Source organism: Lottia gigantea, assembly GCF_000327385.1.
Source record: "Lottia gigantea unplaced genomic scaffold LOTGIsca_2, whole genome shotgun sequence".
Classification (NCBI taxonomy): domain Eukaryota; kingdom Metazoa; phylum Mollusca; class Gastropoda; family Lottiidae; genus Lottia; species Lottia gigantea.
In genome coordinates this window covers 274,015-299,560 of record NW_008708400.1, presented here as the reverse complement: position 1 = coordinate 299,560, position 25,546 = coordinate 274,015, and the positions used below count along the sequence as shown (strand labels likewise).

The following is a 25,546-nucleotide window of genomic DNA, read 5'->3' as shown; positions in this document are numbered from 1 at the left end:
GGGAAACAAACCTGACATAAATTTAACCACATTTCAGCAGCCATCTTGGAATATTTACTTCCGTTGCCTAGGCGATGACGTAACATAGCCTCAAACCAAACTTTATGATTTAAAATTACCAAAATAATAAATAGTTTTATCACACAACTTCAGTATCTGAAAGATCTACAATTCAAGTAAAATGAAAATCAATCAAAAATAGTCATTCATTTAATTTTCATGTGGTGGGTGTACCACCTGCCTCGTTTTGATTTCTACATGTTAATGGCGGCCATTTGTAGCTAATGCATCTACTTTTGACGTTAATTTAGTGATATTTCTCTCCCACTTTTAGGGTAAGAGTAATTGATGTCATGGCCTAGACCCAAAATTATTTGTGTCGTTGTATATCCCAGACACAGGCAACGTTGGATTGTTGATGCCCTGTAAAGTAATGCCGGTTGACGGAATGTCGCGATTGTCACCTTTGAGATTGTTAGGGGTTGGGAGGGGGGATTTGTAGATGAGCCTGATTGACAACATCTGCACAGGCTGAGGACGAATATGTAATTTTAATGTCACCTCTAGGTCTAACTGTCGTTTTTTTCAATATGCAGAGTGTAATTTCATATTGCCAAAGAAAGTCAGTGACTAAAATGAGTATGAATGTCTGACTGACTACGTCAGATGAAACTTAGTAGGAGTTTCGAGGGCTGTAGTGTACAGTGGTGGGATGCATTAGTTTGATATCGAAGTCATGAATCATTTTGATAAATTGACTGCTTACTGCAAGTTAAAGAGTCAACAACTTCGCATTCCCATGCTCACATAGCAAATCAGACTTGTTAGTTTCACAGTGATGTTATGATCATCGTAAATATTTCTAATGGCTATGTCAAAGTTTTTTAGCATTTCACTTTGATCCTTGAGAAGATCCAAACTAATTATTTTTGTGTATTGGTACTCTAAGCACTTTTATATTATACCCGTAAATAGGTAATGTTTGATATTACATCATAACTGAGCATTGATTTCTAAACAGATTATCGGAAAAACCTTGTATATACATTTAAGTTATTTATTTATTATTGCTTTACAATTGGATTTTAATTATGTATCTGTTCTAAAGATATTTTCTGTCTTTACACTTTAGGTTGGACGCATCAAAATGCCGGCAGTAAAGGGAGATGGCATGCGTGGACTTGCAGTCTTTATATCGGATATTAGGAATTGTAAGTAAACAGTTTCTTTTATATTTTCTTTGATATGGAAATTCATCTCAAACAGCCTTTATTTTTTTCTTACATTCAGTGCCCTGGAGTAGCTTACATTCAATACAGTACGTTTCATACTGATGTTAAAATTGAAAATTGGAGAACTGTATCCTTTCATCTCAACATTCTGTAGTTATGGCTCTCTGTCTGAAGACAAGATCACACAAAGAAAGCATTAATCAGAACACTACCGTAATTACACAGCAAGGCCTATAAACCAATGATACCAATACTGGTATTACAATATAAGAATTTCCAGTGCTTGTAATATAGTCTAATTTAAAAAAAAAAAAATTGCATTATTTTGATAAATTAAATGGTGATTTAAAAGTAGGAAAATATGACATTATTTTGATAAAATTAAATATAAATTTGGAAATCAGGAAATTTTCCATTATTTTGATAAATTAGATGATAATGTAAAAATAATATAATATTGCATTATTTTGATAAATTAAATGATAATTTAAAAGTAAGATAATATTGCATTGTTTTGATGAATTAGATGATAATTTATAGGTATTATAATTTGTATTATTTTGATAAATTAGATAATAATTTGTAAGATAATATTGCATTCTTTTGATAAATTAGATAATAATTTGTAAGATAATATTGCATTATTTTGATAAATTAAATGATAATTTAAAAGTAAGATAATATTGCATTATTTTGATAAATTAGATAATAATTTGTAAGATAATATTGCATTCTTTTGATAAATTAGATAATAATTTGTAAGATAATATTGCATTCTTTTGATAAATTAGATAATAATTTGTAAGATAATATTGCATTATTTTGATAAATTAAATGATAATTTAAAAGTAAGATAATATTGCATTATTTTGATAAATTAAATGATAATTTGAAAATAAGATAATATTGCATTATTTTGATAGATTAAATGATAACTTAAAAGTAAGATAATACTGCATTATTTTGATAAATTAGATAATAATTTGTAAGATAATATTGCATTCTTTTGATAAATTAGATAATAATTTGTAAGATAATATTGCATTATTTTGATAAATTAAATGATAATTTAAAAGTAAGATAATATTGCATTAAATTAGATAATAATTTGTAAGATAATATTGCATTCTTTTGATAAATTAGATAATAATTTGTAAGATAATATTGCATTATTTTGATAAATTAAATGATAATTTAAAAGTAAGATAATATTGCATTATTTTGATAAATTAAATGATAATTTGAAAATAAGATAATATTGCATTATTTTGATAGATTAAATGATAACTTAAAAGTAAGATAATACTGCATTATTTTGATAAATTAGATAATAATTTGTAAGATAATATTGCATTCTTTTGATAAATTAGATAATAATTTGTAAGATAATATTGCATTATTTTGATAAATTAAATGATAATTTAAAAGTAAGATAATATTGCATTATTTTGATAAATTAAATGATAATTTGAAAATAAGATAATATTGCATTATTTTGATAGATTAAATGATAACTTAAAAGTAAGATAATACTGCATTATTTTGATAAATTAAATGGCAATTTAAGAAAATTGTATTATTTTGATAAATTAAATGATAATTTGAAAATAAGATAATATTGCATTATTTTGATAAATATTAATTTAAGAATAACAAAATATTGCATTTACAACCTTATTTATGGTAATTTTTATACACAATTTTAATGATATCATTTGTTTGAAATTGTATTCAAAACCTTATTGCGAGAATTGAGATTAATTAATGTTAAATTTTGCATTATCCAGCCTGTTTTACTTTGTCTAGAGAGTAATTCAAACCTTTTTCAGGAAAAATTAAACAAATTGATTTTACTGAAACATGTTCAAGTTTGCATTTGACAAGAGGTGGCAAAATATTGATGTCTACTGTTATTATCAGGAATATTATCTTATTCCTGCAGGTTGTAATCAACCTTGGTGAGATACATCCACTCCCTTCATTCTGATGATGTTAAAGTGATTTCTGCAAAAAGCAATACAATTTTCTAAGGTGCAGAATGCAAAATTTTATTTATTTACAAAAGTTATACTGTAACTTATACATGAAATATTTCTTATATAGAGTAAAAGCACATTTAAAACTGAATAGTATGTTGAAAACTTAACAAAATTGATGTTATTGTGAGACCCAACTTATACATAATTCTTGTTTTTTACGAAGTTGGCACTTGTTCCTTCTTTGATCAATGCTCCGAATACAAAATGATTTTTAGCTAAATTACAGCGAAGTTTGAAAAATTTATTATACCAGATATATTAAAAGCCTCTGAATTCAAATTATTCCAATGAGATCATCACTGAATTGGTTAGTCATCAATATTGTGAAACTATAGACATTGGATAAAGGTCATTTCTTAAGGTCGCAAACAATCAATAATAAATCTTCAGCCAGTTAAACCATAATTCTTTACTTGAATTCTTTTATTCTTACACTAACCATTTTACGCTTTGATAATTCTTTGAATTTTACTTGCCATTCTTTCATCATAGATTAGTGCCTCAAGCATAATTTCTTTTGGAACAAAGTTGAAATTGTTATTTGGGTTATTGAGCCTTGAAATTTCTGCTCTAAATTTGTATACAAAAGTGTAAGAATTGTATGTACTTTAATTTGGTGTTTTTTTCAGTTGTAAATTGTACCTCAATATTTGCAATAAAATTTTAAAAGTGGCAACACCTTGCCTAATGGAGCACAAATCTTGCTATAGGTATTAAAAAAATTTCTTAAAAATGTTTATGAAATGAATAAAATACTACCAGTATAACAGCTTCTTCAACATGTAATAACATCAAATATTTAAAAAGTTTTATTCTAGTAACCAACCAATTTATGCAAATCAGTGTGTCTCTAAAAGCAATTGGATTCCTGCTACTTAATTTACCATATTGTTCTTGAATAAAGTTATTTCATCGTTTTTAGATGACGGCATTGTGGAATAAATTATCTTCTACATCTTGTGAGCTGTCAAATTATTCTCATATTGATTTTCTTCTGATCTGTCATTAGCTCAACCACCAATGTAATAAATAGGCTAAGCTAATCTTGATTATAGCATGATTTCTTTATTGCCTATCTAGCCTCTGGCATTTGTGTTGTGATCATCTTATTTACAAATGATAGGGATTCCACTCAATGACTTTATTCAAGACTAGTTAATGTTAATTGATTGTATAAATTTGGTAACAAAAGTTGCTGAATCAAATCATAATCTATAAGCTTATAATATTACTTGTACCAATACTGAATGATGTTTCAAACTAACACTCATGCCCTCATTGTCAAGGCAGTGATCATTGGGTTTTGCCCTAACTTTGTGTTCATGTCATAATATTGATGTGGGATAACTCATCAGCAGAGTTGTTTTGTACTTTGTAAATGAATGGGATCCATGTAAGGTGTTATATTAAAGATTTATATAAATTTTACTTTTGCTATGGTAGAAATTTTCAAAAACTACCTCTCCAATAATAGATCTGTGAAACTTCCATAAAATTTTATGTTTGGCCCTTGCACTGAAATTTCATCTGTAAAGACTGTCTTAGGATTTGTTGGGCTGCAGTTAACCATGTCACAGGTTTTGGAGCATGTTTATATTTAACTAGATTTAGTTGACAGTCTGAAAGCACAGCTGATGAGGATGATTGGAATGTGGAACCCTCCAGAAACAATATGCTGCCTTATTCATCGTATTGCAGAATGACAATGATAAGTTACAATGTAGTCAAGGATAGTTGATATGAAATCAGCTAGTGTAATGTTAGTTGACAGTAGAATTAGATAGCTATTGATTATTTATCTAGTTAGTTAGTGCTGTAGATAGAACAGGATGTTTTCACCAGTTCCTATCAGAACCTCAGTGTTTAATACAATTACATTTAGATTTATCTTGATACTGCTATTAACTAATGGGTTATTTACTACACTCTGCCTTCAACATTGTTACTAACATACTGTAATAGTTGAATCACATTTTGAAAATTGTTTCATGAATTGAAATGTCTGTTTCTGTATCTTAAAAATATGTCCTTACGGTTCTTTTAGATAATGCTTATTGTAATTGGAGTCCATGACGATGCGAAAGAAGAACAATTCGCTTTACTTAATGAAGATGATAAGAGAACTAACCTTTGATAGAAGAATGCTCACTTTAAAGTGTTATATATTTCATGTGATCTACTTAATACTCATTTTGGCACGTCAGTGATGACGGGGAGATTTGATATGAACAAAGCTTGAAATAGTTAATTAGGACCATTTGTGCTATGTGCATTTTTATGATTCATGTTTTTGTCTTGACGAACATTCCCTCATTGTTGCTTGTAGAATTTTTTCAACATATCTTGTGGTGGTTTCAACTCAGATGAATTTGAACTGCTATTATCATCTTATGATTCATTCTTCTCTAGGCTGCTGTTAGTATTATAACTCCCATCTGACTAGATAGATATTTATATTCTCAATTGATATTCCTGAAACAGAACAATATTTTGATTGTCATGATTAGGTAGTCATTTTATGTTGGCAATTATTTAGCTTGCTTGATGTTGAATTAACATAATTCATTTCTGATGCAGGCATTTTATCAGGAATATATGTAATTATATATCTTGACTTTTGGAAATTGAATACAAATAGGAAAAATAACCTGACAAACACTGCTGTGTTGCCTGTCTTCAATAGCCTAGTTTGGAGCAGAAATAGAATTTTCCTGTATGCTTCTGCATTGTGTCATAGTAGATTGAAGTACTTTATTTTCCACATAAATGTCAATATATCTGTGTTAATGTTTTAAAATTTAAATAGTCCATTAAATAAAATTCATTGCAATCTATGTCTATATCTATGTTTTATTTGTAAGATAAATATCAGAAGAAAATGAAAAGAAAGCCCCAGGGAATAATGTAAAATGTCAGCCATGTTCTCAATGATTGAGCTAACTTACTAGTAATTGATTTGTTTCCAGGCATTCTGTCTATTTCTTGTATTATTCACAATTTTTTAAGACAATTTCCTTTTGATTAGGATTCTGTTTTTTTTCTTGAAAAAAAAAAGGTATTTCTTGCAGCTCTCTTCATTTTGTTTTTGTTTTTTTTTCATGAGAAATTCTTCATCTTAGATAAGGGAAACTTGTCGTAGTATTAAATATCCAAAGGGCATACACTAATTTTGGAAACTCATATGATAGTAAAATTGCCCAGAGAAAATAATCACTTAATTGTTAATTAGTTCTGAATGAGAAAAACAAGAAGCTTGTCACAAATTAAATAATTGATACTATCATTTTACAATAATCAAACTAGTTTAGATTATTAGATCATTCAATACTTTATATTGATTTATAAAATCAAGTCAACTATAACAGATTTATCTAATATTTGATTATAACAGAATTTATTGATTCCTTTTGTCCTGATGTAACTAGTTCAATGTACAGTGCCTTAGTGAGTTTTACACTTGGTCTATATTGACGTGTTAACACTGCGTGATATTTTGCTCAGCCCACTTGAAACTAGCCAAGCCCCTAGACCTTCAACTAAGTTTTCCGCTGTCTCAATTGTAAGCATGCCGGTAAAAGTGCCTAGTCAATAGAATGAAAAATTAGATCCTGTGTGCTACAGGCTGGTCTAGCGAAATTTCCCTCATTGCACTCTGCTGACTTCAATTTAGAGCAGAGAAGATTTCATTTTAGATTTCATTTCAATTATTCAAAAGTATTAGCTTGAATTGGGCCTTACACCCATCAAATCAGATAGGAAATTGTCCTTGAAAGTTAAAGTAGCCTATCTAAATAAAGAAAAGCTTGACATTTTAAAGGGTGAAAAAGAAACACATCTAGAATATGTGTGTTAAATGTGAAGTATGCCAACAGTTTTTTCTTGTTGAACAGATGAAATACTTAGTTCTCTCCAACCAAATTGTTACAAATAATTTCAGTCTTTATAAACGATCTTTACACACATGTACATGATCACTTTAACAAATTGTAACTTATTCTACCATGTTTCCCTTTAGCAGGTAAATCTTGTATTTAGGACAGAGATAATAACTTGTCATGATATAATGTCAGATATTCATATTATATGTGAACACCTCTAGCCTACAAGCTTGTGAATATGAGTTAGGTCAACCTCTTTGGTATCATACGAAGCTATTATTGAGGATGTTAACCAGGGTTCCATCTAGTTTTGATCAGGTGTCCTGGATTTGAAATACATGTGTATATTAATTAATGTGATGTGATAAATTTAATAGGATGGTATATTAATATCTGATTAGAATTTTGACCATTGGTAAAGAGTTTAATTTGAATTTTGTTTGATACTAGGGGTATTTTATATTGAAAATGTTATATATTTTCAGGTAAAAGTAAAGAAGCAGAAATAAAGAGAATAAATAAAGAATTGGCTAATATTAGATCTAAATTTAAAGGTAATGGTTGTTATTTATTTCAATATTAGTCAAATTGCTGTGAATAAACTTCCATACTATTGTAGACCAGAGAGATTTGTTTTTTTTTACGAAAGTGAAATGAAATGTGGATAATTCTGGACATACATGAAATTGAAGACGAAAACACTGTAACTGATTGGCTTAGCTAGAATATTGCCCGTTTTCAAGGTACAATTGGTCAAACAAATTGCAAACCTGTGTTTTTAAGGGACTGCAGTGAGAAAAAGAATTTTGACGGAAAGTGTGGCAGTAATGTTTGACTCAATTTGGCTTCATCTTAGAATGAACATAAAATTTAAGTTTTCAAGAATGGTCAATATGAGTATATATTCATCAGTTATCTTTCCTGGTGTCTTAAAGTTACAACAGAATCACTGGAAAATCTGGAAAATTCATTAAACTAAGTCATTATTGATAAACGCTTAAACTTAATATTAAGCGTTTTTCAATAGTTAAATGCATTTTTATGGATAATAACTAAGTTTTTTTGGATTTATCGTATTATATAAGGATCTTGTTATGTTATTTATAACACCAGGTATATCTACTGATGAATATATATGGTCTTATTGGCCAAGTTTAAAATTGGTAAATGTTCATTCAAAGACTGATGCTGATTCTAGTATTCCTTTAAGAAGACCTTTTATTTGATATAAAAACAGACATGAAAATGATTTAGATATGTGATATCCATGATAATATGATACTCTATCAGAGTGTAAAAAGTAATTAGTATAAATAATGACTGATTACTTATCTTATCACATTGTTGTTATTGTTGTTGGATATTTGATATTATTTAGTTTATTCATGTCCAAGGTAGAAAATAACTGGAATTAATAATGATAAATAGCATACTGGTTACTAGTGGAGGGAAATGAGACTGGCCTGGGTTTGGATGCCCACCCACAACCACTTTCAAATTTCTTATCATTTTGCTTAAGGAGAAATGTCATCTTAGCCCCTAAACAGTTCTATGGCTCTTACTCGATCCATAACTAATAATTCACAGAAACACAACAGCTATCAGTGATATAAGCTTACATAACAATGGAGTATGTAAACAATTTGTAAGTCTGGAACAGCAGAAAAACAATGATGGAAGAAATAACATCTCGTGTGTTCTGCAGACTGTGTCAAAGATTCCTTTCAGCCAGAAATGCAAAATAGGGCACTGGTAATTCAACTTTACTGGTCAAATGTCTTATTGCATGCATATTGCAGTGTTTCCTGTCTTCATTAGCTCAATCAGTAGCAGAAAAGGAAGATGTAAATGGTATTTTGTAGTTGTGATACTGAATAAATGTTAAAAATATCTAGAAAAATATATGGTATTCTGTCTAAATGATCTATGTATATATTATAGGTGATAAAACACTAGATGGTTATCAGAAGAAGAAATATGTGTGTAAATTATTATTTATATTTTTATTGGGACATGATATTGATTTTGGTCACATGGAAGCTGTTAATCTTCTTAGTTCCAATAAATATACAGAAAAACAAATAGTAAGTGTCTACAGATAGATAATGAATACAGTCTTTTCTTTTGTCTATTATTCATACCAATTGATATTTTTTAACCCAATCAATCTTACATGTATGACCAGAATATACTGATACAGAAAACAATGGAAGATATTAATAATAGATGAATTCTTTGTAGTGTCTTTTCAATTACATCTGTAGTGGTATTTTTTTTTATTTCTTGAATAGATAACATTCTATCAGAAAGAACAGAGTTTAGAACCCACAACCATCATTTGTTCGACATACTCAAGCAAATGACATCATATAAAGAACCAAATCTCAGACTTAGAGATGCAATCGCACACAAAAATATTATGATTTTGTTGTTATTTTTTTTCAGGGTTATTTATTTATCTCGGTACTAATTAGTGCTAGTAATGATTTAATGAAGTTAGTTATACAGTGTATTAGAAATGATTTAGTTAGTCGTAATCCAATACATATAACATTAGCTCTACAGTGTGTAGCTAATATTGGCAGTAGAGAAATGGCCGAATCATTGAGTATAGATATACCTTCATTATTGGTTTCTGGGTAAGACCACTTAATTTTTTTCATGAAGAGAATTTTTATACGCCCACATTATAATGTGGACGTATATTGTCGTCACCCATGTCCGTCCGTCTGTACACAATTGGCTTGTGAACGCGATAGAGACTACAGTTTTCATCTGATTCGAATGAAATTTGGTGTGATTATTTATATTGATGAGATCTTGGACAAGTTTAATATTCACGATTTTTTGATGAACGGTTTTTGAGTTATTGCCCTTGATTTATGAAAAACACGTCAAAATTTGTTTGTGAACACAATAGATAGTACAGTTTTCATCCGATTTAAATGATATTTGGTATGATCATTTATAATGATGAGATCTTACTCAAAATTGAATTTGACAATTTTTCGATCAACAGAATTTGAGTTATTGCCCATGACTTAGTAAAAAGATAGAGGTGATTGTTTATGTCAGAATTCTATTAAATAGTGTGTGTTTGTTTAAATCAACAATATCTTGCACAAATTAGATTTTTGGTGTGATTTGCCACAGATAGGTGACTGCCCGTGATATACTGAAAATGTATGAGGAAAGTGGGCGTATCTTGCTAGGGAACCACTTGTTCTATAAAGATGTTGATCATGTGTAATATAAAAACTCCTATCTGTAAGCTTATCCCTATAAGTTTATCCCTTTTGAGAATTAAAACCAGACTTCTACTTTTTTAGCAATTCAATGATATTTGTGAAGATAGTCTGACTAGTCAAAAAAATCAGATTTTGATTTTAAATGGTGATAATGTGGAAATTGAGTTGTAAATCAAACAACTAAGCTTATACTCCTTAAAAAGGGATATCATGCCTAGAACAATATAAAATGTATTAAATTTTTCCCTAATTAACATTATTTTTAATTACAGAGATACTATTGATTCTGTTAAACAGAGTGCAGCTTTAACATTATTAAGATTATTACGTACAGCACCAGATTTACAGATGGGAGAATGGACATCTAGAATTATACATTTATTAAATGATCAACATATGGTAGGTGAATTATTTCTCTTATAAACTCTTCACTTATATTAGAGGTATACTCCCTCTTAAGATGACGGAAAATTTGAAATTTTGAAACTTGTGAAATTGTGATGAATGATACATCTATTGTGAATTTAAAAAAATGTTCTCATTTTTGGTACAAATTTTAGAGGATGTTTATCACTTAGTGTCATCAGATATCTGTTAATGCTAGCTAATAAAAACATTTATTCTAGAAAATTTAATTAAGATCTTAACTAAGATAAAATCTAGTAAGCTAATTGGATAACACTAGATTCAAAATCAATTTTACTCCAATGACTGGATCTTCTAGAAAAAGGTCCCTTGATAGTAAACTGAATAATAGTTTTAGTCCTGAAAATCTGAGCAAACCTTGCCTTTTACATTTATGTATAATCAAATTATGACATTTGGTTTTATTTCAGGGAGTAGTTACATCTGCTGCTAGTTTAATAGAAACTTTAGTAAAGAAAAATCCAGAAGAATATAAGGGTTGTGTTTCTCTTGCTGTCTCTAGACTTAGTCGAGTAAGTTACACCACCAACATTTTATTGCTAACAAACATTGTGAAGGGAACAACCAGTTAATTATAGTGAAATGAAATGGAGTTTTACGTCCTACTTTTTTTTACACCTGTTAAGTGTAATGCAACGCCATGCAGTATGCAATAAGATATTTTTCAAGGACAGCAGTATTAGTATTAATCTTTTAATTTCCAATGGCACAACCTGTAACACTAATGTAAGTTTATTATTAAAATCTTAATTTGTCCATTTCATTGTCTCTCTTGTTTTATTATTTAAATATTAATTATATTTTTAGATAGTAACTTCATCTTATACTGATTTACAAGATTATACTTATTACTTTGTACCAGCACCATGGTTATCAGTTAAATTACTTCGTTTATTACAAAATTATCCTCCACCAGGTAAAGATAAAGAATAAAATATTAGTGTCTTTCTTTATCTCATCTGAAAAAACAAAAGAACTTTGTAATTAGTGCTTCCAAATATTTGTGTTAGATGGTGATGAGAACACATTCTCATGAAAGCACTGGCCTAGGTCACAGGCTTGTGTTACATTTTAGGCTATTTCCGACTTTTTTGTATAGCCTATGCAAAACAAGAGAGACAACTCTCCTATTATTTATCAGATCTGCTGATGATGACCTAAATCTATAAGTAAACATAAACACTAAACAGGAAACTGAGCATAATGTAGCCTATGCTATATACAGTAGAAACTTTCGAGCTTATAAGGTATATCAAATCCAAAACCCATATGTTTGTTTTTGCACTAAAGTCTTTTCCATGTGGTGTTTTTTATTCCAATAACATACTCTATATTCTTTCCTCTATATTTATGTAAATGCTAATAGTTTTGAACAAGTGTTTTATAATTTGTTGTTTTTGTTTTCTTTCAGAGGATCCAAGTGTAAGAACAAGATTAACTGAATGTTTAGAAACTATATTAAATAAAGCACAAGAACCTCCTAAATCTAAGAAAGTCCAACATTCAAATGCCAAAAATGCTGTATTATTTGAAGCAATTAATCTTATTATTCATATGGACAGTGACCCTAATCTTCTAGTCAGAGCATGCAATCAGTTGGGACAATTTTTACAACATAAAGAAACAAATCTTAGGTATATATATTATACATCTATCTGACATCTTCTTCATGGTGTCGAGCTATTACAAACCTTGTCTAATACCTTGACTGCAATACCCACCTTTCTTGTGTCACAGAAGTTTGTAAAATGCAGCGATTTGTTTGGATTTTATGCTAGAGAATATAGCCAATCAGTCCTTGACATGAATACTGTAAACATTAAGGTTTATGGTTTACAGTTTGTTTGTCAAAGGCTGCGATTGGTTGTATTCTCTAGCATACAATCCAATCAAAACTACAAAGATTTTGCCAATGTTTGCAGAAAAGAAGGAAGTAAAAGTCCATTTCATATCTTGTTGCTATGGTATTGATGTCAATATATATTTGTAGGTATCTAGCACTAGAAAGTATGTGTTTATTAGCAACATCAGAATTTTCTCATGAGGCTGTGAAAAAACATCAAGATACAGTTATAACAGCTCTAAAGGTAGGCATAATTACAGGAATATGGAATATAGTCTTGCATGATCAGATGTAGACATGCAAGATAATAAATATTTCATAATTTCCCATAAAAAGGAATGTGAGAAGATATCACTGAACTAATCATGAAGCTATATTTATTTTTTTAGACTGAGAGAGATGTAAGTGTAAGACAGAGAGCTGTAGATTTATTATATGCTATGTGTGATAGAACTAATGCTGAAGAAATAGTAGGTGAAATGTTGGAATATTTAGAAACAGCAGATTATTCTATTAGAGAAGAAATGGTAAGTTTGTTTCTCAAGTATATTTCTGAAAGTGTATTGGACCTCACTTGCCCAAGAGCCACTAAAGTATTACTTAGACTAGGTTTGCCCTAGCCAATTTGATTGTGTTGATCAGTTTGTGGTATTATGATAATATAAGTATTAAATAGTGCTATATATATGTATCACTAGGTATTAAAAGTTGCTATATTAGCTGAGAAATATGCTGTAGATTATACGTGGTATGTTGATGTAATATTAAATCTGATTAGAATAGCTGGTGATTATGTTAGTGAAGAGGTAAGATTCTGAACGGGTATTTATTTAAGTTTCTCTCTGGGCATCTAATATATTCTGTGGCCTCCATCTGCCTGTACCACAGTCTGCATTCTTGAGGTGTATGATTTCAGGAAATTTTAGCGCACCAAATTTCTCTTCAAAGTTTTTCTTGGATCTTGCAGCACTCAGATTGTCATGTGTTTTTCGCTGGTTTAGAATTTCATGTTTTCAATAGGTATGGTATAGAGTGATACAGATAGTTATCAATAGAGATGATGTACAAGGCTATGCTGCTAAAACTGTATTTGAAGCATTACAAGCTCCAGCCTGTCATGAAAATATGGTCAAAGTTGGTGGTTATATATTGGGAGAATTTGGTAATCTTATTGCTGGTGATCCTCGATCTAGGTGAGGCATTATAGGTGTTGATCAGGATCCTTTTTTGGAGTAATTTACTTTTGTAAATAATAAAATAAAACCAGGTTTAGCCCTGTGAAATGCTATCCATATCACTTGTCATAAATTGATATCTAGCACGAACAATTCAACAAATATGTACAGCAGACGTCATTGACACTATCTACATGTATGTAAACACCTATGTATTGTGTTTAAAATGATGGATGTGTTTATATTTCAGCCCTATTGTACAATTTCAATTATTACATTCTAAATATCATCTGTGTAGTCCTTCAACTCGTGGTTTATTATTATCAACTTATATTAAATTTATTAACCTGTTCCCAGAGATTAAACCTCAAATACAAGATGTAAGTAGATCTTTGTCTTTATATGCTCAAAATAGCAAGAGTACAAGGGTAGTAGGTAATTAAATGATTGTATGAAATCTCCAGAATGAAGTATTGTAGATGACTGTTATTAAGATAGAAAAGATTCTCACATAGTTTCAAAATTGTTATGTGTTGAGCATTTAGGTGAAAAGAATTGAAAAATTTACATACAATCCTTTAAGTTGATCTTGGTAATTGTTTCATGGTAAAAACAGTCCAGTATTTACAGTCAAGGTTGTCATATGTTATCAATAATCATATTGTTTCGAGCATTTAGATGAAATGTTATTGAAAACATATGAAAATTGTTAAATATTTCCATTGTCTTACTCAAATCAAATGGTCAAGAGAAATGAGATATGTAAATATTGTCAATATATATTGTAGGTATTGGGTAGTAAAAATAACATGAAAAATCCAGATGTCGAATTACAACAAAGATCAATAGAATATTTACAACTTAGCTCTAAAGCTACAGCTGATGTTTTAGTAAGTTATAAGTATATTTTCTTTTACATTCTTATTTCACATTACAAGGTTTATTTTAAACTTCAGTAATAGATAAGTATTTTGCATTGACCTGTTTTTTTTTTTTAGTTCAAACTAAGAAAGTACACTTAGTGGAAATTGATGAAAGAATGCTTAGTAGATGATAAATAGATCCATTTCTTGTGCTTTTGAAATTAGTTCTGATGTAAACTCTGAATCCCTTCACTAGCTTAAATTTGTTCCAAGAATCAAATATATATTACCTTTTAATTAAAAAACAAAACTGGAATATCTAGAATGAATACATGATGGAATCATCATTGTAATGATTTTTATTTTCTGTAACAGGCAACAGTATTAGAAGAAATGCCACCTTTCCCAGAGAGAGAATCCTCCATATTAGCCAAATTAAAGAAGAAGAAACCATCAAGTGTCCCTGAAAATTCTACAGAGACAACAAAGGAACCTAAAGCAATGCCAGCTGCTCAAATAAATTCAGATTCAACTGGTTCTAATCCACAACCTTCTCTACAGGTTTGTTCTCTATATTGATATACAAAAAAATCTTGGGTCTTTTCCACAAGAAAAAAACTTCATAAGAAGAGTATTTCTCACTATAGAATGTCACACTCACAACAAATTGTTATCCTTAACCTTCAATTTTTAAGGGACTGGCCCCAGCTGCTATTCCAGGTTGAATTTCATGATACATTCTTTATTCATTATTCATATTCATTTATAGTACTGTAAAGGGATGAAGCCATTTAATTTTATGCTTTTTGGGATTAATTTCAATTGCCTGTATGAGAATTAAAATACAGTTATTCAGTTAAAATAAAATGTATTCATTCTGAAAGGTTTTTAATATGGAAACAATGATCACTGTGGGTTATTATTGCCGGTATAATCTTTTACCATATGGCTTAGTACTAAAGCAAAAGAACCAAATGACATAATTTAATGCCATAGATATTTGAAACTTAGCTCTGTCAGCTGTAAAACAAATATCTTGATCTTTATTCTTATATCTCATCAATAATTATAATGTCTATCACATAAGGCTTATATTTCATTATATGTTACAACGAACATTATGACCCATGAGACAGTATTGGACATGTGAAATTGAAAATGCTTCGATGTCTATTGTAGATTTCATCACCAAGCAGTTCTGGGTCAGCTGATTTGTTAGGATTAGATATGGATGGTACAGCACCCAGTATTAATGCTGGTGTTGGCGGTATATCTTCTGGTGGTGGTGGTGGTGATTTATTAGTAGATATACTTGGAGGACCTATACCTTCTGTTGGTGGAGGTACAACTAATGGCTTAGATGCATCAGGATTAACAGTGGGTGCAGAGGAAAATTTCCAGAAGTAAGTTTTTATCAGCAAGTACATGGTTCAATATAACCATAAGATTTCACTTCATGTTCTTGGTTTCTTATGTAGGCCAAACAAAATGTGACTGCATGTGATGTGGCTTTCACAAAATCAGGTAGGGATAGACAGGCTTTATATGCAAGTTTCACGTATATACTGTTTCAATATATTTATATAAATTGGGAAATTTCTTTCAGATTTGTTTGTAAAGTGAATGGAGTATTATTTGAAAATGATCTTCTACAAATTGGAGTAAAAGCTGAATATCGTCAGAATTTAGGTCGTGTTGGTCTATTTTATGGCAATAAAACATCATTCCAATTTACTCAGTTAACAACTAGCATCTCATGTCCTGGTCAACTATCTTCTCATATCCTTTATCTAATAATCATTATTATAATGTCAATTGTCGTATTGTCATAGAAAATGAATTCACAATGGGTTTGGGCTACTATTTGCGTGAAGAAATGATGTTCATGAATATATTGATTCCTTAACATTTGTGTACAAATAAGTATCCAAGAGAAAGAGATAGATCCAGTGATGGAAGGTGGGGCCCAGGTACAACAGATGTATAAAGTAGAATGTATATCAGAATTTACTCAATCACCAATATTAAATATTAGTTTTACCTATAGTGGTGCCAACCAGAAATTACATCTCAAATTACCTGTATTACTCAATAGATTTATGGAACCAACTGAGATGAACGCTGATTCCTTCTTTACACGATGGAAGGCTTTATGTCAGTAAGTATTTTATGAATTTATAAGATAGTTTTGCAATCACCCACACAGGTTTCTATACACATCCAATGACAGGTTCCCGTGCAACTAATAAACGGTTTCCATACATACAACTAATGACAGGTTTCCCTGCATGTAACTAATGACAGGTTTCCAAGCAAGCAACTAATGACAGGTTTCAAAGCATGCAACTAATGACAGGTTCTCAAGCATGCAACTAATGACAGGTTCTCAAGCATAAAACTAATGACAGGTTCTCAAGCATGAAACTAATGACAGGTTTCCATGCATGCAACTAATGACAAGTTTCCATGCATGCAACAAATGATAGGTTTCCGTGCATGCAACTAATGACAGTTTTTATGCATGCAACTAATGACGGGTTCTCAAGAATGCAACTAATGACAGGTTTCCATGCACGCAACTAATGACAGTTTTCCAGGCACACAACTAATGACAGGTTTCCATGCATGCAACTAATGACAGATTCTCAAGCATGCAACTAATGACAGGTTTCCGTGCATGCAACTAATGACAGGTTCTCAAGCATGCAACTAATGACAGGTTTCCATAATGACAGGTTCTCAAGCATGCAACTAATGACAGGTTTCCATGCACCCAGCTAATGACAGGTTCTCAAGCATGCAACTAATGATGAGTTTCCATTGTTGTAAATAATGTTCAATGTATTTTCATCTTGTAGACCTGAACAAGAATGTCAGAAAATATTTAAAGCAACCTCCCCTCAAGATACAGAAGCATCTAAAGTAAAGGTGAGATCTCAAAGAGTCTTTGTACAGAACTGTAGGAACCAGTATGGAATTGTATTAATGTAATGGGATTCATTTATATCTGATTTAAATTATCTATACGGCATTTGTGCCTTAATCAACCAATTTGTCCAAAATTTTAAAAATTTATGTAATGCAATTGAGAGTTGGTTTACATGGATGATATAGTAATTTGGTCTATTTTTACCTGTTATTGATATTGATTCTGTTTCTATTTACAGATTCTTGGCTTTGGATCAAGTGTATTGGAGAATGTAGATCCTAATCCAGATAATTTTGTATCAGCTGGCATAATACATACCCGTAATGCACAAACTGGAGTATTAATACGTTTAGAACCTAATAAACAAGTTCAGGTTAGTATAATAATACTAAGGCATGTTTCATCCTTGATAGGTGGAAATAAAAAAAGATTAGGTTAATACCACTTTCCTGTATTTATTAGCCCAAACGAGGCAGAAATGATGCATGTTAAACTTGATTCAAGGAGACCATATTATAAAAAGTGTAACCATCCCTTGCTTTTAATGTGTGTGTGTGTGTGTTTTTGGGGCCAAAAGGAACATCAAAACTTGCCAAACTATGCCTATTTAATCTTTTTCTTTCCTTTTTTTTCCTGTTTTTTTCCTTCTTAAAATTCGATGTTTCTGTTTGTAGATGTACAGATTAACAGTAAGGTCAACAAAGGGTGAAGTAGCAAAAACAATCTGTGAATTATTGGAAACTCAGTTTTAGAATACTAGTAATAATACTATTGATAGAGACAACTTGTGCTTTTAATAATGCTGTGGACATTTCTAATGATATTAAGTTTAAATAACTATTATAAGTCAAATCAAATTGATGATAAGTTTCTAATGAAGAAATTATATAATCTTTACATAATATGCTTAATTGTATTGAGGTGACATGCTCAAGTATTCCTTGTTGGTGCAGAGCCAAGGACTGACAGAAAAAGGTCTTTTTATTTCAAAATAGGCCAAGATTCTGCCACAGGCTATGCATGTTAAAGATCTTTCAACAATTGGAATTTGGAAAATTTTCCCTCATTACACACTGAATTGTGTTACCAGATCAATGTCCACAGCATTTATTATATGGAAAAACAATAGATAATTCATATATACTCATAGTATTATCAGTTTCACTCTTAGTATAATGTACACTGCACAATCTCGTAATCAACTTTTACAAACTTGTTGAAATAGATATATGTTATTTAAGATATTATGTGACTCTCCACTACAAAATGACATGAGTCAATATTTTAAAAAATAGGGAGGGTTCAATTAAATGTTTCTTTTTCAAAAATTTGAACCCATTGGCTAATTTTGTTATGGAGATCTTTCACATAAAATTTGAAATTAAGCTTCAGATTTGGGAATTCATAACAGGTTTAATACATATTATGATAGGCTGAATGAGTGTATACAATTTGTATTAACAATTTAAGCATGTAATAGAAACAATGTGACACTGTGATAAGTTGAAAGAATAAAATTACTGCTTGTTTAAGCTTTGCAGACAGCTCTTACACTACCTTGATTTACAGTGGATATCTTGACCTTTACATCCTCCACGAGGGCAGCCTATTCAGTGTTGATATGCACAATGTAATTGGAAATATTTTGTTATTTATATAACCAATACTGTCATTAACAAACATAAGTATACTAAAAAAAATAAAAAAGCATTCCTTTTTCAGTCTTTCTTAGAATGATGGACGCATATAATACATTGTTAGAAATTAGTATCGGTACTATGATTATTGTCTTAGCAAACTTTACATTAGTCAAGTTAATAACATGTAAATTAGATTAGTAAATTGGTAACTATTTGTAAATGTTGGACTCTAGTGTTAAAACTGCCTTCTTTTCAAACTTTTGCTACAAATAATGTAAGATAAGGTAATGTATATGGGGAAGCTTATAGCCTTATTAATGGCACTTTTCAAAATATTGATAACCATCCAAGATATCATAGCAATAAGTAAATATTTTGTAGATCATATTTTGCATTAGAGCACAATTAGAAAAGACAGCTATCAAAGTATTAATAGGTTGAGTTTCCTTTATTCTTATTTTCAGTCATTGAAAAAGCATTGAACTTTAGAAATAAATAAAAATAATTTCAGTGTGTCTGATAAAAACTACTGCAAGTTTTAAGTGTCAAAGAGTGCTTTATTCAGAAAAATGAGGTTCACAATCCATATGACGGGCATTATTGCCCTTCAAAAATATTTTACATCATTTTCAATAAGCCATCAATGCCCATAATAGGTGTTAAAAGAGAAATCATTTGTTGATATTTATATGTGTGTACTAGTAGTTATGAAGGGCATTGATTTATTTCATTGAGAACTATGTTATGGTGACAATTAGAAACATTTTTAAGTTTTTTGTTGCTGTGGGGTTGATCTTTAGTTAAAAAAGCTATTTGTAGATAAATTGTATATTTTTTTTCTATTTCTTTTGTGCAATAGTGAATTATTGCCTAGAATATCTTTCAAAACCAATTATATATATACATACATACTAAACCAAATGAATATATGCATATTGATAAGAAGAATGGGTCTTCATCTTAATATCTTTTTTGAATGGCTGCATACCTTGAATAGAAAAAATATATGTAAAAATTAAAAACTAATATTAAATAGGGATTGGAGAATAGGAAATACACGTTTGAAATTATATGTTGTCAAGCTCTCAAACATGAGGTACTGCACAAGGAGTCATGCCTTGCTTTAACATGCTAAGTATGATGATCCTCAGTGTTTAACTGATACCCACAATTTAGAGCAATGTAGCCTGTCTATTGGCACCACAAGACAAATGGTATTCTGAAAATTAGTTCTCGTGCAGAAATACAATCTATAGCACTAATGAAGATTCTGTTGATTTGAATTAGAGAGATGTTTGATACTGCTTTGTTTTTGTTGATGTTTATTTTTATCCACCTGATAAATACTGCGTATGTTTTTGTTTATTGATGAGTTATATTGTATATGCTAGATTATTTAAGATAAATTGTTAATTGGTGCAAAATTAGGCTATATAAAATGGTTTCAGACTTTACAGAGACAAGACATAAACAAATAAATGTAATCCTTTTGGGGTGCGTGTGAAAACCTTGATAAGAGTCGATTCTTTTTTTGTGTAGCCTATTCTCTGTTTTTCTATTGTAAGTAGATTAAATAAAATTAAGGATGGTTACAACTTGCTTTGAGTAGCGGGTTCGCTTAAGTAAGATCAATGAAAATTTAGCTTTTCTTGCATTTCATGGGACAAAGCATTTTTCAAAAATTTTCCATAAGTTTTTCAGTAGAATTACTTGTAATTGTGGATAAAATTTATAAAGAAATTTGGGTTAGAATTAGATATGTTGTCCCAGTTTGTAGAAAATGGTGTTGATCTATTTCTATTATTGATTAGTAAATAACCTAGGTTATATTATTATTATTATTATGATATTGTAGCTATCCAGTATATAACATGTATTGTATGAGCTCATACTCATGTAATAAACATTGTTTTTAAATGATAACCAACTTCATTTCTTATTCACCCATTACTGTAAAAAAGTGAATTGATAATCATTTTTTATATTTGGCATTTTTAAGAAAAAATTAGGGCCATGTTTTAACACCACTAGATTTTTACCACAAAACTCATTTGCTTGGCAACTCTCTTGTTCAACTCTCCCAACGCTCTGAACTTAGTTTCTCACCAATATTGATAGAAACAGATTTTGACAATTTGCAATGATGTTTTAGTGAATATGGTATATTCCTTTGCATGGCAGGAGTAATGTTTTATTCAGTTAGCTGAACTTGAGCTTTAACATTCAGACAACTGAAATCCGACAAGAGAACTCCAGTTTTACAAGGCATTGAAATCGCCTTAACTAGAAACTATTTGTTGTCTGAGTTAGACAAGTTAGTAATTTCCCCTTCAGTAACTTTTCAGCGTTTTGAGGCTCAAACAGTCGTATTTCCGGTAAACCACATTTTTCTGAGATTGAGTCTTAAACAAATTTGTATCTTTAAGTCTTATCAAGAAAAACAACATGTAAGTATTCTTATTTTTTCTCTAACATTCTTGAGTTTGAAATTATGAGAAGATGTGTAAAGCCACGACAATAAGAATTATCTCATATGAGGTCTTTGTGATTCATGAAATCCATTTCTAGAATATTCGATTTGAAAGGTACCGGTATGATGAAACTTGCTTCACGAGGTTTCTGGAACAATTAAAATATTTTAAGTTAGAAAACTTGATATAGAATTACACACTTGCTGTGATTTATTGATTACATTACACTGATTACAGAAACCTATAAGGTATAATGGCAGATGGTGGCGATAGAAGAATGATTCCAAAAGATATGAAAGGATTATTGAGAATTTCTAGTGAAATAGCTGATCCCAGTAATGCAAATAAAACAAGTGAAGAAGTTATAACTCAAATGGATCCTGAGGTTGGTATTGTATTCTTATGGGGAAAATCAAGCACCGCTGATAATGCCTGGTTCTAATGATTTTGATTATTAGTGTGCTGTATGAAATAAAATGTGCTGTCATAATGTCTTAGATTGACTCCATCCACAAATACAATTAATTCAGCATTAAAATGGTATAAACTTACTTACTCATTCTTTGCATTTATTCTTACAGAGAAAGGAATTTTTAGAAAAGGCTTTGTCTGAGTTAAATACGGATCCAGTACAAAGAATGAAAGCCTGTATTCATGTTATCAAAAATACTGATGATTCTGAAGATGGTGTAGATACAAAATTATCTGCTCTAGAAGAAATATTAGATTGGTGTGGTCAGATAGATTTTGCTATTGGTAGGTAGATACCTTGACTTTTATTGATTAAGAGAAAAGATACATTGTTAGCTTACTTTAAAGTTTGGAGATACACAATAAAGATATAAAGAAGAAGCTTTCTGTAGTAGTAAATAAAAAAATGGGAATTTTGTGATGTTTTTCGATATGGCAGTCTCAACTACGATTTAGAAGCAAAAGTTAATACTCATTATCTAGTAAATTGATCTTTAAAAGATTTTCATTTATAGTAATTCCACTCTGATTTTTAAATTCTGATTCATAAAGCCTATTTTGAAAGGATAAATTACTTTGGAGATTTATAATGGTTTTATTTATTTTTTTTGTCAGATTTCCATAAAATAGGAGGATTTGAAATATTACCACAATTATTAAACCATGAAGAGTCAGAGTTAAGATGGAATTGTTTAGAAGTTATAGCAGAAATAGTACAGAATAATCCCTATTGTCAAAAAGCAGTATTAGAACATGGATTGATGCCAGTGCTGTTGAAAATGTTAGATACAGATTCTAACAATACTGTTAAAACTAAAGCCTTATATGCTTTATCTTGTAAGTTGTTTACTTTTTTGTTTTTTTTGGGGGGGTGAGTCGGGGGGGTGAGGGGTGTAATTTGTGGATACTTATATATTTTCAGTGAAGTTTTGCTAGAAAATATTTTTACTGCATGGCTTTGTCAGGATCAGAAAAGAATCAATAAATAGAAGTAGAAGTCCAGTTAGTTTGACCTAGTTATTTACTTTAGACTTCAGTTCAATATTGTAAACTTGTAATCTTACCTTAAAGCCATTATATTGAAGGTTGACCTCAACTAAAGAATTCATTAAATGATTAAATGTGTGTGTGCAATGCTATAATTAGCTTTGTAAACTTGATGTGGTCCATTTTTCGCTTCAGGTTTAGCCAGAGATGATCCTGATAGTCAGAAGAAATTTGTAGAACTCAATGGCTTTTCTTACTTAATGAGAGCTATGCAAACTAATGTTGAAAAATTACAAGTAAAAGCATCATTTATGTTACGCGGCATGTGTACAAGTAATCCTGAATTTAAAGGTATTTTCTTTGTTTTAATAAGATATGTAGTATTATGTTTTGATAATCTGTTAATCATGGGGGTTAATTTGAACATAATTTATGTGTTCATTTGGAAAGAAAAGTTAAAAAAAAATTGTAAAAAATTTTGAGATTCCTAAGAACTTACTTGTTTTTGGCCACAACATAGATAAGAACAATTTCTTGAATTTGAGAGGAAACTAAAGTTAATTGAAAGTATGTAAGCCTTGTTTCAAGTAAGCTACATATCATATGCAGTCCATTGTAATTAGAAACAGTTTTATGATTTGTCCCTATATCTTACCTTAAAGGTAATGGAATGTCCAACCAAAACCATTTTTGCCAAGCTAATCCTAAGTATTTTTTGTACAATGCATGTTATTTAATAGATATCAAATGTGAGAGTTAATCATAGAATTCAGGTTTGGTAGATCATAAGGTGTACTCAGTAACTGGATTGTGAACTTTGCATCACTTTTTGGTGATCCAAACAGCTTAAAATGTGTATTTGGTAATCTAATCTAATTTCAGATACACTGTGTGATATTGGAATGGTAGAACAATTAATAGGACTCGTACAACAAGATCACAATCAACAACATGAACATATGATGAATGCTTTATTATTACTAGTCACTAATCATCAACGAGCCAAACAAATAGCTCAAAAATCAGAGTTTAAACTTATAGACTTCTTACAACAGAGAATAGAGTTCTTAAAAGGCAAAGAAGAATTTCTGGTGGGTTTAAATTACAAATTTTTTAACAAAATTCTGTTCTAAAGAGAATTAAATTTTCTTGCGATAAGAGTTTGTAGTATATGTCTACTGTGTATCAAGTTTTTTCAAATTAAAAAATAAATTAACACCATGAAAAATTTGCTTTAAAAAACAAAACTTGTTATGTTAAATTATTTTACTCTGAAAATTTTTGTTATAATTTTTTTATCTTTATAGGAGGAAAGTGAATATGCTCAACAAATTTTATCTATTATGAAACAAGAAGAGGATACTAGTACAGCCATCAGATAATATGTACAGTGTACAATGTGAAATCTAGTGTACCAAGTTAATTGATGTCTGTACAATGTACCATGTGAAATCTAGTGTTTAAAGTTACAAGTTTTTATTGTATATATAACCTTCAATGTGCTATTTGTTTATTGATATCATTGTGCCAGATCTTAAGACTATAGAATAGAATGATGACATTCCAGTATTCATCTTATTGAATCAAATCATCATTGAAATGAGCATTGTAATCAGAATACAATCAAAATAAAGATTTTACTTATGTCTTTGTTGTTTATATTGAAATAATTTCTATCTGTCAACATGGTGGTATTATAATGCAAAAAATTTCATTCCACCTTACTTGGATTGCTCTTGTAAAATGCCAGATCTTTTGACACACTCTTTGCTAAATCAAGGGCAATAACTCCATGAAGGGTTAATCAAAATCTCAAGATTTTCATGTGGGTGTGTATAAGGGAGCTTACCTCTGAATACAGAAGGTAATGAAAATAACTTCACTCATTTAACACAGGAAGCAAACATTTATTATGGCAAACAACTTCAAAAATCATACAACATTGATAATAATGAGAATAAAAAAAATTATATATAAACAATGGTGATATCACAATTTAGGTCAGGAATTTCCTTGAAATATATAAAATATCTTAAAGATACAGTGGGACAAAATATATGATATTCTTTATTGAGATAGTAGGATCACCATTATATTGAGTATACCAGATTATTGAATTTAATTTCATACCTATAGCAGAATAGGCTTGTTTTAAACTTGTCATTCCAAGTTGCGGAGTGACATCGAGTGATATGAGAGAATAGAATAATTTTGAGGCAAATTTTGTAGATGAAAAAAGATAACTTCAAGTAAATGATCTGTAAAAAATTTTAAAAAAGCCATAAAGTGTTAATGAATGAACCGAAATATTTCTTGCCGATCAAAAAGACATTCCAAAAAGTGA

The 25,546-nt window shown here is 30.0% G+C and overlaps 2 protein-coding genes across 2 annotated transcripts; both read left to right on the top strand.

Annotated features, from left to right (window-relative positions):
• Positions 1–271: 271 nt before the first annotated feature.
• LOTGIDRAFT_203023 (hypothetical protein) lies at positions 272–19,613 on the top strand. The gene is made up of 22 exons (XM_009053126.1): positions 272–335; positions 1,133–1,211; positions 7,635–7,703; positions 9,091–9,233; positions 9,595–9,788; positions 10,670–10,796; positions 11,234–11,335; positions 11,631–11,739; positions 12,235–12,457; positions 12,814–12,910; positions 13,056–13,193; positions 13,365–13,472; positions 13,687–13,859; positions 14,092–14,221; positions 14,630–14,731; positions 15,080–15,265; positions 15,884–16,107; positions 16,311–16,483; positions 16,622–16,862; positions 17,563–17,632; positions 17,872–18,006; positions 18,308–19,613. Exons 2-22 carry the CDS (start codon positions 1,148–1,150, stop codon positions 18,383–18,385), a joined length of 2,886 nt encoding a protein of 961 aa, XP_009051374.1. The 5' UTR covers positions 272–335; positions 1,133–1,147; the 3' UTR covers positions 18,386–19,613.
• Positions 19,614–21,661: 2,048 nt separating this feature from the next.
• On the top strand, positions 21,662–24,849 carry LOTGIDRAFT_181506 (hypothetical protein). Its single transcript, XM_009053125.1, has 7 exons — positions 21,662–21,720; positions 21,982–22,129; positions 22,326–22,500; positions 22,831–23,052; positions 23,398–23,553; positions 24,085–24,293; positions 24,510–24,849. Exons 2-7 carry the CDS (start codon positions 21,998–22,000, stop codon positions 24,582–24,584), a joined length of 969 nt encoding a protein of 322 aa, XP_009051373.1. The 5' UTR covers positions 21,662–21,720; positions 21,982–21,997; the 3' UTR covers positions 24,585–24,849.
• The last annotated feature ends 697 nt before the right edge of the window (positions 24,850–25,546 follow it).

Coding starts and splice junctions, on each gene's coding strand:
- LOTGIDRAFT_203023 (XM_009053126.1), top strand. CDS start 1,148: ATGCCGGCAGTAAAGGGAGATGGCATGCGTGGACTTGCAGTCTTTATA. Junction 1,212..7,634: donor TATATCGGATATTAGGAATT/GTAAGTAAACAG, acceptor ATATATTTTCAG/GTAAAAGTAAAGAAGCAGAA. Junction 17,633..17,871: donor CAGAAGCATCTAAAGTAAAG/GTGAGATCTCAA, acceptor TTCTATTTACAG/ATTCTTGGCTTTGGATCAAG.
- LOTGIDRAFT_181506 (XM_009053125.1), top strand. CDS start 21,998: ATGGCAGATGGTGGCGATAGAAGAATGATTCCAAAAGATATGAAAGGA. Junction 22,501..22,830: donor TCAGATAGATTTTGCTATTG/GTAGGTAGATAC, acceptor TTTTTTTGTCAG/ATTTCCATAAAATAGGAGGA. Junction 23,554..24,084: donor AAGTAATCCTGAATTTAAAG/GTATTTTCTTTG, acceptor ATCTAATTTCAG/ATACACTGTGTGATATTGGA.